This window comes from Ammodytes marinus (genome assembly GCF_949987685.1).
Source record: "Ammodytes marinus genome assembly, chromosome: 9".
Lineage (NCBI taxonomy): Eukaryota > Metazoa > Chordata > Actinopteri > Uranoscopiformes > Ammodytidae > Ammodytes > Ammodytes marinus.
This window is the reverse complement of record NC_137213.1, coordinates 30,423,135-30,438,065: the sequence shown is the minus strand read 5'-3', so window position 1 is coordinate 30,438,065 and position 14,931 is coordinate 30,423,135. Positions and strand designations below refer to the sequence as shown.

At 40.7% G+C, this 14,931-nt stretch overlaps 2 protein-coding genes across 2 annotated transcripts in view; one reads left to right on the top strand and one right to left on the bottom strand.

Moving 5' to 3' along the window:
* LOC307255682 (GTPase IMAP family member 4-like) overlaps window positions 1–14,931 on the bottom strand; it is a 100,090-nt gene that overhangs the window by 73,910 nt on the left and 11,249 nt on the right. The gene's annotated exons all lie outside the window — the stretch shown is intronic.
* Window positions 1,395–5,136, top strand: LOC307255683 (GTPase IMAP family member 7-like). The gene is made up of 2 exons (XM_080034430.1): window positions 1,395–1,554; window positions 3,871–5,136. Exons 1-2 carry the CDS (start codon window positions 1,530–1,532, stop codon window positions 4,677–4,679), a joined length of 834 nt encoding a protein of 277 aa, XP_079890556.1. The 5' UTR covers window positions 1,395–1,529; the 3' UTR covers window positions 4,680–5,136.

The window sequence follows — 14,931 nt, the reverse complement described above, 5'->3', positions numbered from 1 at the left end:
AAATAACAGACCTGTGGAATGCCGTGATTTACATAGGATTTTCAATGTGCCATGTAATAAGTTCTGTCAACGAATTCCACTGTATGCAGACTGTGCTTCCAATCGCATGGTTCAAACCATTTGTGTTATATCTTGTAATACAAACTCTGACTTCAGTTTACAAGCAAGACAAGTCATAGGCTACACAAACATTTTATTTGCACTTTGTTATTATGTCATTGTAGCTCTAGCATTCAAGAACCTTGTTTCTCTTAATTAAACTTGAATGTAATGTACATTTTTTTCTGGTATTGTCATTTGAAGCTATTTTATTTAGACCTATTTATTTCATGTAAATGTATGTCAGGAGATTTTGAAAAACAAAGAGAAGCTGTCCGAGCTCCGCCAGACTGCTGTTCAGTTTGAGGAATCCGGCACTCTTACATGTTTGGTAGCTCAAATAAATACGATGTAAATTCAATCAGAGTGTCTTCTGTGTCTGGAATTGCATGTATTCTTGAGTCTATAAGGTAAAAATAATATAATAAGATAAGATAACCTTGTTTGACTTGTGAAATGGGGGACTTAAAGGTGCAGTGTGTAATATGACATCATCAAGTAAGTTCTAGAAAGTTCTAGAATGCAACGCTCCCTGGGTAACCCCACCCCTTTTGAATAATAACAGAAGCTACAGTGGACTTCAAGGACAAGAACAATTCTAAATTTTAAACAATGCACCTGATGACATTCCAAAAACATGGATTCCTCCATAAGACTTGCCTGCTCAATGTACAAAATGTAATATTAATATTTGTAATTCTCCGCTCAGAAGGATAATTCAGATTATTGGCAGAGGTGATTTTACACCAATGAGGAAATTTTTATGAATGAGGATATTGATTTAAGCTAATAAATTACTTAAAATGTTACACAGTGTCCCTTTAAGGCTATTTGTTCCGTTCGGTTGCTGTTCATTTGTCTTTTGGCACAATTGTTGGCCGTGTTGTTGTTGTTGTTGTTTTTGTGCGGACATGATCGCTGTTGTGTCGGGTCGGGTCTGATCGCAGCCATGGTTGATTAGGGGAATAAATATATCGGGGGGGAAACTACCTGCGTAGATGCATTCGGCGCGTTGAACCATTTTTCACACAAAATGAAGCGCGAGATTAGATTAACTGAATTCACATGAACGCGCATAGCTGTCGTTTGGAGGGAGGAGCTACAGCAGGCAGAGCATTCTCGCAAACTCTCAACCCCAGCTTTAACTGTCACACATTCCTTTACATTTAGTGGCGCGTCTTAGATCACGGATAGTAGTAGATTTTGACATTAACGGTCACACATTCCTTTGCATTTCATCAAATGCCTTTGGGCGTTTGTTCTTTGAAACATGCCACCTCAGCAGAACTTACGAAAGAGTTCAATGAACTTTAATGGCAGCAGTGTTTTATGGGTGTGGTTTGCATTATATAAGGAAGTGTTGTTGAGGACAGACATTATACGACTTCTTCTATCAGCAGCAGATCAGTGCATCTCCCCATAAATCAACTATGGCCAGCAAACCAGCCGAAGATGGTAAGACAATCAAATGTATTTATATTGTTAATTATGACTTGTATAAGGGTTGCACCATTTTATTGAAAATCAAACTATAAAACATTTAGCATTTATAAAAGAAAATACCATTTTGGTAACACTTGTTCATTTATAAGTGATTCATAATTGATTCATAAGTCATATATAAGTCCTTAGATAATGATGAGCTAATGATTTACAAAACAGTAATATATATTTGTAGATGATTAATAAGTGCCATGTTAACATATCACAAATGTGTTGTAAATCATCTATAAAGCTTTTAGTAAATCAGGAAAAGTTCATTAACAAATCAATGGAAAATTATTAATACATCAGATAAAATCCTTTCTGCATCTTCCTAATCTAAAGTGTAAACTATTCATCAGGTACTAATGTGTAGTGGGGCTGTCCTCAACTTAAAATGAACATGGTCGAACCTGAATGCTCAAATATTGCCTGTAGTGAACTTATCGTCAAATCATGCTATTTTCTTTTTTTCTTATTGATCCATATTCTCATTTGCCACATTGCCAAACATTTTTCCTAAATCACACAAAGGGGCTTAAAGACCCAATTATAGTTTGTCTTCATGGGTTGGCATGAGAATATATGTCTACTTTAGTCATTAACTTACACTATGGAGATTGATTAAAAGCTTGAGTTGGTTTGAATTTTTTTATTAACAGTATAATAGGCTGCATCAATAAGCAGGAAAAAAATAGCTCGATTTGACGAATAGCCGACTATAGGCAAGATTCCACCAATCAGATTCAGCTATGTTAATTTTTTGTGTAGCCCTACTACACATTAGTACCTGATGAATTGTTTACACTTTAGATGAAGGGGATTTTTTAATGATTATTTCATGATTCACTAGAAGCTTTATAGATGACTTAGAACATATTTGTGATATGTTATAATAGCACTTATTAATCATCTACATCTATATTACTGTTTTGTAAATCATTAGTTCATCATTATCTAATGACTTATTTATGAACATGTTATAAAGTGTTACCACTTTTTTTATATAGTAAAAGTATTTGTACGACTTACTGCTAAATGAAATTGGTTGGGAGGGTCGGCAGTAGAGTAACTACAGATAGTGTTTTCATGTAAAAAGTCGTGTCTCTGGGATAATAGCTGTTGACACAAGCTCAGTAGAGGAGCTCGGTTGAGCACACATCAATACAAAATAAGCCAATCAGCCTGGATCGATCGGATGGCTGATAGATCGGTGCATCTCTAATATATTTGCATTAACTTGTGCAAATGATCAACTGACAACAAAAGGTCTAAAGGGATTAGTGCTTAAATGGAGTAACACGACTTCTCTTAAATCCCATGCATTGCACAGGAATATGTTTTTCTTATTTAGCCTTGTTGATTTGAACTAGGTGGACAAAATACTAGAAACACCTTTCAGTGTAACGTCATGAACTACAGCCTGTGCTAATCAATAAATATAGCTTGTATCATATATATTTACATTAATTTATGCAAATGATGAGGCAATCACAATAGGTGGGGGGCAGTGCTTAAATGGAAAACCTGAACTTTTCTCAAATACCCAGCATTTTCCTAGCCTGGAAATCTAGACCCATATCTAGAAAGATAAAGGGTCTGGCCACGATCAATAGACCTTCCATACTCAAGGGGCGGCACCTACGTGTGCATTTCAAATACCACTGCACGCAATTGGATAGCACTACAACCAATCAGGACACCCCGTTCGTTTAGCGAACAGCGAGGTTAACTAGTAGATTAAACTTTTGCCATGGTAGGTCGGCAAAACAGAACATTCCTCTTTCTTGCTAATGAAATATTTGAGTGCCGTCTTCCAAATCATTAAGTGTCGAAGCCAAAGCGGTCTCAAACTCAAACAACATATCCGCAGCCATCTCTGTTGTTTACTATCACGGTTTCGACGGCGCATGAACAGCACTGTCGTCATCCGGTTACGTCCGCCCCAGAGCACCATACAAAGGGCTCTGGCCCGCCCATATCAGAAAGAACCAATTGAAACGTGGCGCAGAATTTTCTGACATATTTAAGTATCCAGACCAACAGGCGTCAGGTCTGGATTTCCAGGCTAGCATTTTCCTGCATTGCACAGAAATGTGTTTAAGCCTTATTTAGCCTTTTTGACATGAACTAGGTGGAAACAGTTATGCAAAAACCTTTCAGTGTAACACCACAAACTGCAGCGTCTAAAATACAGTAACATCAACACATGTCAAATGACAAAGTTGTATAATCTTGTGAATATCTACATTTCTAACTATATGTTGATGTTTTCTGTAATCCCCTCAGAGAGTCCCATATTCAAGAATAATCAGCTCAGGATTGTGTTGGTTGGGAAGACTGGAACTGGGAAGAGTGCCGCAGCAAAGACCATTCTGGGAGGAGAATATGAGTCCTCCTCTGAATCTCTGACTAAAGAATGCGCAAAAGCCTCTGCTAAGATAGATGGACAAAAGATTGCTGTTATCGACACTCCAGGTCTGTTTAACACCAAGTTTACTGTAGAGGAAACCAAAAAACATCTTCGTCAGTGCATTATACATGCTTCACCTGGACCCCACATCTTCCTGATCGTCATCAAACTAGACAGCTTCACAAACGAAGATGAGAATACTGTGAAGAAGATTCAGGAGCTCTTTGGAGAGGACGCAGGCAAATACAGCATGGTTCTCTTCACCTTTGGTGACCTGCTCCGAGGGAAATCGATTCAGGCGTACTTCAAGGAAAACAAAGACCTGAAGAAACTCCTCGACAACTGTAGCGGCGAGTACCATGTCTTCGATAGTACCCTGAAGGAGCGTTCTCAGGTCAGGGAGCTGCTCGACAAGATCAGAAATATAACAGATAGGAACGGGGGAAGCCATTACACCAATGCAATGTTCCAGGAGGCAGAGAGGCTACTTGAAGCAGAGACACAGAAAGTCCTGTGGGAGAAAGAAGAGGAGTTGCGCAAACAGCGAGAGGAATTAGTCAAGCTAGTAGACAATGACAGAGAAAGGGTTAAGCAAATTGCAGCTTTGCGGAAGCGGCAGGAAAAGCAGGTCAGAGCATTAGCTGAGGCTTCAGATCCAAATATTAACATATGCAAAAGCATGTGAAAAAGTAGCATTAAGGGCACAAAGGTGGCTCATTAGGTAGAGTGCATACCATAAATCCTGGCCCTTTGCTGCATGTCTTCTCTACATTCTTTCCCTGACTCTGCTTCATGCATTTTCACTATACTATATCCTAAAGCATAAAAAAGGCAAAAAATAAGATAAAAAGCATTATTTTGGGGGGTTTCAATAAAAACAGAAGATAATTCATTCATCAAAACTGTTGGGATTCCTTGTAAGTTGTCACATTGTCCTCTTTTATTTTACTTTTTTTAGTGATTTATAATAACTGCTGTTCATGGGTGTTACTTACTGCGAGTTGACCAGTAAATGTTTAGCAGTGTCAGGGATTACCAGGAAAAAAATGTTAAAATGGTGAAGGGAATTTGTTATACATGTGATATCATTCTGACTTTGGCTGTGTAAAGCTTTCATGTTCAATAAAGGATCTAAAGAATGATTTCTCAAGTTTTTTTTAATACAATAACCACATGTCATATATTAAAAAAGAGTAATTTGTCAGCATAATCACTCCTTCAGTATCATACTTACTTGAAGTAAAGCAACTACACGGTTAGTACCATATTGGTCCGACTATAAGACAGGGTTTTTTCCCCGGAAATAGGTCTTAAAAAGTCGGGTCGTCTTATATTCGTGGTCTAATATTCGACATCCAGTAATGGACTGACCGTTACCAGAGCGGTCATTCAGCTTAAGGGCCTGTGTCCAAGTTGTGTTTATTTATTTATTTTTTTAATTCGGGTGGAACACTGGCTGTGCACTCGGAAGAAGCCGGGACATGTGTGTGTGCAACGGGAGAGGGAACGCTGTGTGTCCGGTGTGTCCTATTTAGTACTATTTTCTGGAATAAATATTTTAAATAAAAAAATATAAATATAAGATAGAATATACTATAAAATACAATATAAAGAAGTGTGTCCTATGTGGTATATCATTTGACACTGGGTCACATAACGTGAAAGCTATTGAAGAAACATTTTTTACTTTGTATTAAAATATTTGTTTGAAAAAAATTAGCACAATTCAGTATAATTTTTTTATTAAAATGTTCAATAACATGACCAAGTCATCATGAAGGTATTTAATAAAGATCGTCTTTGTGTAAACTAGACAAGAAAGTAAGTATGCCGGTTACGCACGAGGCTGGTAGGTGTTACCTTTTTTTGGGAGGTAGGAGGGGTGTCAGTCTGTCGAATATCCAACTTAAAACTAAATTCACCGCTGTCATAAACATTACTTATACTTTGTTTGAGGTAAGTCACGTTATGAAATGGATGTGAGTATGCCTAAAGCATTTTGTTGCATTATGTTTTAGCTTGCAGCAGTTTTGAAATCCATATATCCTTTATTAATCAGGCATTGTGCTGTGGACACTTGCCTTGCATGTTTTAGATGTGTCTCTGTCACCTGATTCAAATAAACAATCAGTTCAGTTCCAGTAAGGTATTATATTATAATTAAGTTCAAATCCCCTACATACCACTCACCAATGCTCAGTTAAACAGTAGGCTTGTGCATTTGGCATACTTAATATGATGAGCACAAATGTCTCTGTTTGGCATTTCTGCTGACAGAACCCTTGTATATTTGTCATTTTTCAGCTCTCCCTTTTCTTCATCCTCTGCTTTTTTTTCCTCCTCAAAATGCTCGGCCCCGACCATTACTGTGCTGTGCAGCAGCTTTTATTCTTCTTATTCCGAAGAAATCCATGTTCCCATGACCAAACTTTACACACAAGTCCAGTCATGCTACAACTTTGCAACTTAGGTCAAACTGTTGCCTCAATAGAGCAGAAACATCTGCTTTAAACCTGCAGTGTGTAGAATTTTGGGTTTTATTTCCTAGCAGATTTTGTAGAAAGTAATTATAATATCCATAAGTACATTTAATTTAGTGCATAATAGCTGAACATTTTTTTTTTAATTATTATTTTTTTCCTTAGAAAGGGTCTCATATACACTGTGTGCACAATTATTAGGCAAGTTGTATTTTTGAGGATTAATTTTATTATTGAACAACTACAGTGCTCTCGGTCAATCCAAAATGTTAATAAACCTAAACCTGAATGTTTACAAAAGTAAAAGTGAGGTTTTGTCTTTCTTACGAGAGTATATGTTTTGCTATTATTAGGCAACTATTAGTGTGCAGAATTATTATGCAACTAAATAAAAAAACAAAAATGTTCCCATCTCACTTGTTTATTTTCATCTGTTAAAGTGAGAATAATAAAACAACTCAAAATTTACAAATAAAAATTTCCGACATGTAAAAAAAAAAAACAGTGACCAAAATAGCCACCCTTCTTTTCAATAACTGTCACAAGCCTTCCATTCATGGAGTCTGTCAGTTTCTTGATCTGTTGACGATCAACTTTTTGTGCAGAAGCAACCACAGCCTCCCCGACACTGTTCCGAGAGGTGTACTGATTTCCTTCACTGTAAATATCCCGTTTAAGCAGGGCCCACAGGTTCTCAATAGGGTTTAAGTCAGGTGAGGAAGGGGGTCATGTCACTATTTTTTCATCCTTAAGGCCTTTACTGGCTAGCCATGCAATTGAGTACTTCGATGCATGTGATGGAGCATTGTCCTGCATAAAAATCATGGTCTTCTTGAAAGATGCTGACTTTTTCCTGTACCACTGCTTGAAGAAAGTATCATCTAGAAACTGGCAGTAGGTTTGGGAGTTGATTTTGAGGCCATCTTCAACCCGAAAAGGTCCAACTAGCTCATCTTTAAAGGCAACTATTAGTATTCCCATTTTGTATTGATGAACACAGGTTAAAGGAATTTTTGATAAAGCAAGTATCTGTGATACGAACAGTATCTTATATTTTATTTTGGATAAAAAGTAAACATTTAATTACTTACCTTTTTGTTTGTCTGCTTACTCATACATGAATTGGTGATATTGTGCATGTTAAGAAATATTAAGGGTACTGTTTGCATTTGTAAATTAGTATAGGGAATCCAAGCTAATATTAAAGAAAACAAGTTGGGTTAAAGAACCTAGGGCCCTGCCCTCTATATTATTGGGGTAAAAGGGGCTACATGCCGTTGATGAGTGTTTAGGCAATGTATCTGCCGCTTGGCAGCGGTAGAGATGTTTGTCTTTCAGTTAACAGAAGGGATGCGGGTGTAAGAAACTCAGTTTGATCAACAGCCAATAACAATGACGTTAGAGCCTCTCCCAGTGTTTCTCACAGGATTCTGAGGGAGCGTATGTGTGTGTGTGTGTGTGTGTGTGTGTAAGTAATAAGTAAAGCATAGGTCAACTTTTAAAACAGAGCCATTGCTTGAATAGAGGAGACTTTGCCTTTAAATATAAATTAAATAGACAATTATCAGTGTGGAAAATATCCTTCATGATATCCAGGGGATCACCTTTGTATCAGCTTTAATCAAATAGGCGACGCAAACTTTTGTTTTGGCATCATGTTAGTCCTTGTCGCACCCAGCCAAACACGCTCATTCATTTCGGCCTTCTCTCCTCTGAAGCACAAAAACTTTCATCCCCCCAAGCTGATACCCATGTTAATGACTTTACACTTACAAGCCATTGGTCAGAGTTGGCTTGTAAAGCAGTGTCATCACTGCTTTATGATTCTTGTCCTGCTATATGTGGACTTGCCTTAGTCCAGTCCTTCTCAAACTTTTTCTGTCATTCCCGACTTCGGAGGTGGGGAAATGTTCCAGCTCCCACGTCCCCCATGCCTCAACAAAATGAGCTTAAAACGAAATGATCATATTTAATAAATAAAATCATGTTCTAAATCAATAACATCAACTAGGCTTACACCAACTTAACTAACATTAACATAAATGTGCATTTGTGTCATCACTTTGCAATCTGAGCAGAAAAAAAGAAAATGCATTTGGCATGAACAAGTCAGTGTGTGAGTCTTATCACTGCATTAGTGGATGTAATTGCACTGCACATCTTTTCAAAACAGGACAGCAGGCTTGACTATGCCACCCTCAAGTCATGCTAAATGTTTTTATGTATTTTACTACAATGCAAATAACCATTGTTTTCTTATTTTTTTTATTGGAAAAACAATAAAGAAAAAAAGAATGATCATGGTCATGCTCAATGTTGAGCTGAGATCTGTACGTGGTATTCAGTGAAGCAACAGCTGAAAAGCCCATCTCACAGAGAGGAGAAGTCATTGCGCACTTTGTGAGGACATTTTCATTTTCATGTTTTCACATGTTTGCAAGCAACACATTCATACACCGATAGCAGGCTAAGGGTGCGAACACACTGAACTCTGACGCGTGGCGAGATTACATACAAAGTCAATGTACAAGCGCTTCGCCCCGCGAATCGCGCCAAGTGGCGGGCATTGAGTGTTACACGCGGCGCGTAGTCGTGCGTCTTTTGCGGCGCGGCGAATGCAGAAGTTGAAAATATTGAACCTTTCGCGAGTTGCCGCGCTGCGATAGCCAATCAGCATTTAGCTCCTCCCGACATCACTCACTTCTGAACGACGGACAGAGGAAAATAAAATGGAAGAAAAAATAATAATTACCGTTTGCGGGATCCCGGTGCTCTATGACACCACCAGCATCCTCTACAAAGACTGGAATACAAATTTGCGGCCGTCGCTCAGGGTGAGCGAGGAAGTCGGGCTCCCTGGTAAGTTATGTGAATATTTGTCTGTTGTACAGCTATCGGTTTTGCTTTATATGAACCAAGTTAGCACCGGTTAGCATTTGGGTAAAGCACCATCAGCATAGCAGACTGTCCCGCTCAGCGCTGGATAGCACCAGCATAAAGCCCCTAGAGCAGGCTTTCAGAAGAACAAACCTGCGGTGAATATGACCCAATATGATCAAGCAGCGCAGCACTCAGTGCAACCGCCGCCAAGTGCAGTGTCTTTGCACCTTAACTATTGACATCCACACGAGGCAAGGTGGGTGAAGTGTCTTTCCCAAGGACACAACAACCATGACACAAGTGGCAGGGCGGGGATCGAACCGCCAACCCGTCGATCATTGGCCGACCCGCTCTACCACCTGAGCCACAGTTGCCTCGTTTGAGTTATAGAGAGTAGAGCAGAATACATAATCATTGTGTTATAATGATGATGAGTCGTTATAGCTAGATATTAGTCCCACAGAGCTGCTAGCATGGCTCTTGTCTTAAACTCAGACACAGTTACTCTGTGTTAACAGTGTTCTCAGTGTGGGGGGCGTCCCACCGGTTGGGAATAGAGACATGACAGGTGGGGCGCAACAAATGGGAGGAAAAAGCACCTTCTTTTTTTTTACACCCACTGCTACACAGTACCTACAGGTACCAGATCATGGGACATATGCTTCGATATGTGCGATTATTGTTGACAATAGGCCTACTGTAAGGTTAAACACAGAGGTTATTGGTCGTTTTGGAATATGTTTTTCCCAATTTAACACGTAAAAATAAAGCAGTATTGAAAATTCAGAAAATAAATCTTGTAGGCCTAGCATGCTGTTTAACTTAATAGTTGAAATAATAAATACAATGTGTTTTCCCCTTGAAAATAACTAAATGCATATCTCCATAGGTCAAAGACAGTACAGTGTGGCACTTCTGTAAACACTTACTGAAACGTGCCTGGGCCATCACTCTCATGCATTCATCAGACTTTTCTCTGCGCTGCCTGAGGTGTTCATATCGATAGATGTGTTGCCACGGTGAAGTAGAGTCTTAAACATTCCTAGCTTTGCACAGCACTTCTTTCTGTTACATGTCCGTACCTGAATTCTAAATATCCCCATAGAACAGCGCTGCGTTGTGTTATCATGATGATGTGTCATTATAGCTAGATATTAGTGCAGTCTCACAGAGCTGCTAGTGTGGCTCTCGTCTTGGTTTCATAGACAGTTACTCCAAACTTTGTTTTTACTCCAATTTCCCGGTGACCTTTACCTCTGCCACTTCAGGATCATTAAGTTGGTTCATTAAGGGCCCCAACATAGATACACACACATACAATATTGTATATACCCTTGAATCTAATAGGGAGAGTTTAACCAGTTTTCATTTATATTATTTATGTAGAAGATTCTTATTATTTTTAAATAGTTAAATACCCGTCCCCCATAAATAATAAAGAACTCATAAAAGACCAACATCATAATAGTTATTTTCGTAGCACATAATTTACACCATAAGAAAATAAAATATTAACTTAATAATAATAATAATAATAATTAATTTTATTTAGAGGGCGCCTTTCTTAGCACCCAAGGTCACCTTACAGGGCAGTTTAAAAACAAAACAAACAAAATCAGCAATCATAGAAAACACAAGAACAAGATACATTGAACAATTTACATAAGTGGGGTGAAATGGGTTAAATGGAATATGTCAGATTAAAAAGATGTGTTTTGAAACGGGACTTAAAAGTGGAAAGAGTGTCAGAATTACGGATGTCAGGTGGGAGGGTGTTCCAGAGGTGGGGGGCAGATCGGCTGTATGCCCTGGACCCCATGGTAACCAGGCGGGTGGGTGGAACAGTGAATTGAATGGAAGAGGAGGACCGGAGAGTGCGGGTGGGTGTGTTGGTGTGCAGGAGGTCACATATGTATGGAGGGGCGAGGTTGTGGAGGGCCTTGAAGGTGAGGAGCAGAATCTTAAAGTTGATGCGGGTCTTGACTGGGAGCCAGTGAAGCTGCTGAAGGACAGGAGTGATGTGATTAATGGAGGGGGTTCTGGTGATGATGCGAGCAGCAGAGTTCTGGACCAGTTGGAGTTTACGGATGGACTTGAGGGGGAGACCGAAGAGGAGGGAGTTACAATAGTCGATGCGGGAAGTGACCAGATTGTGGACAAGGATGGTGGCAGTGTGGGGGGTAAGGGAGGGGCGGAGGCGGTTGATGTTTCGAAGGTGGAAGTAGGCAGTCCGGGTAATGTTATTGATGTGGGGTTGAAATGATAGTGTGGTGTCGAGGATGACACCCAGGCTCTTAACCTGGGGGGAGGGGGAAACAGTGGAGTTATCAATGGTGAGAGAAAAGCTGTCGGTTTTGGATAATGTAGATTTGGTGCCAATGAGGAGAACCTCGGTTTTGCTGCTGTTTAATTTCAGGAAGTTTTGAGTGAACCAGGTTTTTATTTCTGAGATGCAATCAGTAAGGGAAGTGGGCGGGAGAGTGGACGAGGGCTTTGTAGCGAGGTAGAGCTGGGTGTCATCAGCATAACAGTGGAAATTAATGTCAAATTTGCGGAAGATATTGCCGAGGGGAAGGAGGTAAATGATGAAGAGTAGGGGCCCCAGGACCGAGCCCTGGGGAACACCTGAGGTGACGGGGGAGGGGATGGATTTAAAAGACTTTACTTGAACAAATTGAGTACGGCCAGAAAGATAAGATGTGAATCAATCTAATGGAGTGTTGGTGATGCCAACGGAGGATAGTCTGTTGAGCAGGGTAGTGTGACAGATGGTGTCAAAGGCTGCACTCAGGTCCAGGAGGATGAGGATGGTGAGTAGTCCAGAATCAGCTGCCATAAGGAGGTCATTGGTGATTTTGATGAGTGCAGTTTCAGTGCTATGGAGTGGGCGGAATCCGGACTGGAACTGTTCATAAAGGTTATTGTCAGATAGGTGAAAATGGAGTTGGGAGGCCACTGTCTTTTCCAGGATTTTAGAGATGAAGGGAAGATTGGATATGGGACGGAAGTTGTTGAAGTTGGAGGGGTCTGCACCAGGTTTTTTCAGAATTGGGGTGATGGCAGCAGTTTTGAAGGATGTAGGGACAGTTCCAGTAGTAAGAGAGGAGTGGATGATTGCAGAAATGAGAGGAACTAGGGAGGGGAGGGAGGCCTTAACCAGATGTGTGGGTAGGGGGTCAAGTTGACAGGTGGATGGCTTGGATTTCCGAATGAGTTCAGTGATTTCTGAGATAGTAGGGAGCTGGAAGGAGGAGAATGAATGTGTGGAAGGGTGAAAGTCGGCTGATATATTGAGATGAGGGGTTGATCCAAGGTGCTGGTGAATGTTTTTGATTTTATCGATGAAAAAGGACATCATGGAGTTGCAGAAGGAGGTTGTGTACAGGTGAGGGGGGAGAGAATCCTGGGGTTGGGTAATTTTGTTAAGTAGGGAAAAGAGTGACTTAGAGTTTCCTTTGTTGGCAGTGATCATATTGGAGTAGTAGTGGGTTTTAGTGCTGGCAATAGAGTCTTTATAATGCAAGATGTGGTTCTTGTACATCTCTTTGTGAATACTGAGACCAGTTTTCCTCTGAAGACGTTCAAGTTGCCGACCTTTGGCTTTCATTAAACGGAGATTGGGAGTGAACCAAGGGGCAGAGATGGAAAAGGAAACAGATCTGGTTTTTAATGGGGCAAGGGAATTAAGGATATTATTGAGTCCAGTGTTGTAATGAGAGACCAGTTTATCAGGGGTGGATAGATTGTGAATGTCAGGGAGGCAGGAGGAGTGGATTCTTGAAGTGAGAGTGGCAGGGTCAATATTCTTTATATTACGAAATGAAATATGGCAGGGTTTTTTTGAGATGGAGAGAGCGAGTTTAAATGTAAATGAGAGGAGAAAATGGTCAGTTATGGGGAGTTCATCAGCTGTGAGATCAAGGGGGGTGACACCAGAGCAGCAGATTAAGTCCAGAATGTGTCCTTTGGAGTGTGTGGGGAAAGTGGTATGTTGTTGACATCCAACACTATCTAAACAGGAAGTAAAGTCTTTGGTGAGAGGCAGATTGATATTGTCCATGTGAATGTTAAAATCACCCAGTAGAATTATGTTTGGTGAGAGAGAGGATAAATGGGTGAGAAAGGCAGCAAAGTCATTTAAAAATTCACTATTCGGTTTAGGGGGGCGGTAGACGGTAGCAATGATGGTTGGAGTGGGACCAGACAACTCGCAGACAACAGATTCAAACGAGCTGCAGACAGGCACTGACACCGGCGAGACCTTCAACTTATCACGGTAAATCATCACGAGACCTCCTCCCCGGCCAGAGCCACGGGGTTGACAGATGTAAACAAACCCGCTAGGAGTGGATTCAATCAGCTGAGAGAAGTCGTTTGGCTGTTGCCATGTCTCGGTTAAACATAGAAAGTCTAGCTTGCGATCAGTGATGATATCCTGGATGAGATGTCCTTTGCCTGTCAGTGAGCGGATATTAAGCAGAGCGAAGTTGAGTGCGGTGTTGTCACAGCTGACGGAGCTAGCAGACCGAGCTAGGCGGGCTAACACACCGTGGTCGACGCTGTGGTCGACAGCCCGGCTGGTTGAGCGTGGAGGGGGAGGAGAGCTGGACCAGATGGACTTAATTCCTGTAGAGCTGTTGTGGTGGAAATTCCTGCGGGACCCTCGGTGGATGTATCTCCGGCGGGGCTGGAAGGCGATGTCCGGGTGAAGGTGGAAAGCCTCCGGCGGAGGTCCGGGCAGGTGACAGCGGAGCCGGAGCAGGTCAATGGCTGAGTACTGGAGCAAACCCGTCACTGGTAGATGAGCAGGCATTAATACGATCCAGACACAGACAAACCAGATGTATGTCCTAGTGGCCCATATTGTAGACTTTGGCAGCATCAACGGCCAGCCAACGGCCAGTGGAGACGCCAGTTGAGTCTCAAACCGGAGCAAAGCAGGTAAGCTAGCCGCCAGTGAATTGTAATTTTCACAGAAACAGTAGTGCGAGAAGATCGTAGAAATAATTCAAATTATGCCAATTACAATGTCCGATTAGGTCACAGAATCATAAAATAAATGTTGAAAGTATGGAGAGTTCAAAAGTTTAAAGAAGTTACCGCATCAAGTTGCCAGCGTTCACTCGTTGCCATAACACTTCACATTTAATGAAGTTACTGGGGGCAGTTCATTTCAACATCAACATAAGTGTAGCCTCTTTTTATTCCACATGTGAATTGGGATATATGCGAGTGATTCTCACTCTGTTGGCGACAACCTGATTAAAATCAATATGAAACAACGCATGGATCAAACGAGCGCTAGTTGTAGTCCATTTTCGGAGAATAGACTAGTGTAGTTTCATGCTAGTGACTCACGTCAGCAATACTCGCCGTCGCGCAATGACGTCGGTTAGGAAAAGTGGAGTGGAATTCATTTGAAACAGTGGTTGCGTTCCGAATCGCATACTCTTTCTTTTTTCTATTCTACATACTACATCCGACGATAAAAAGAATCTAGTTAGGATGCAGTAGGCATACTATTGGGACATACTTTTCTCTCTTATTTCATCATAACATTGCGCCTTGATCTTGCCT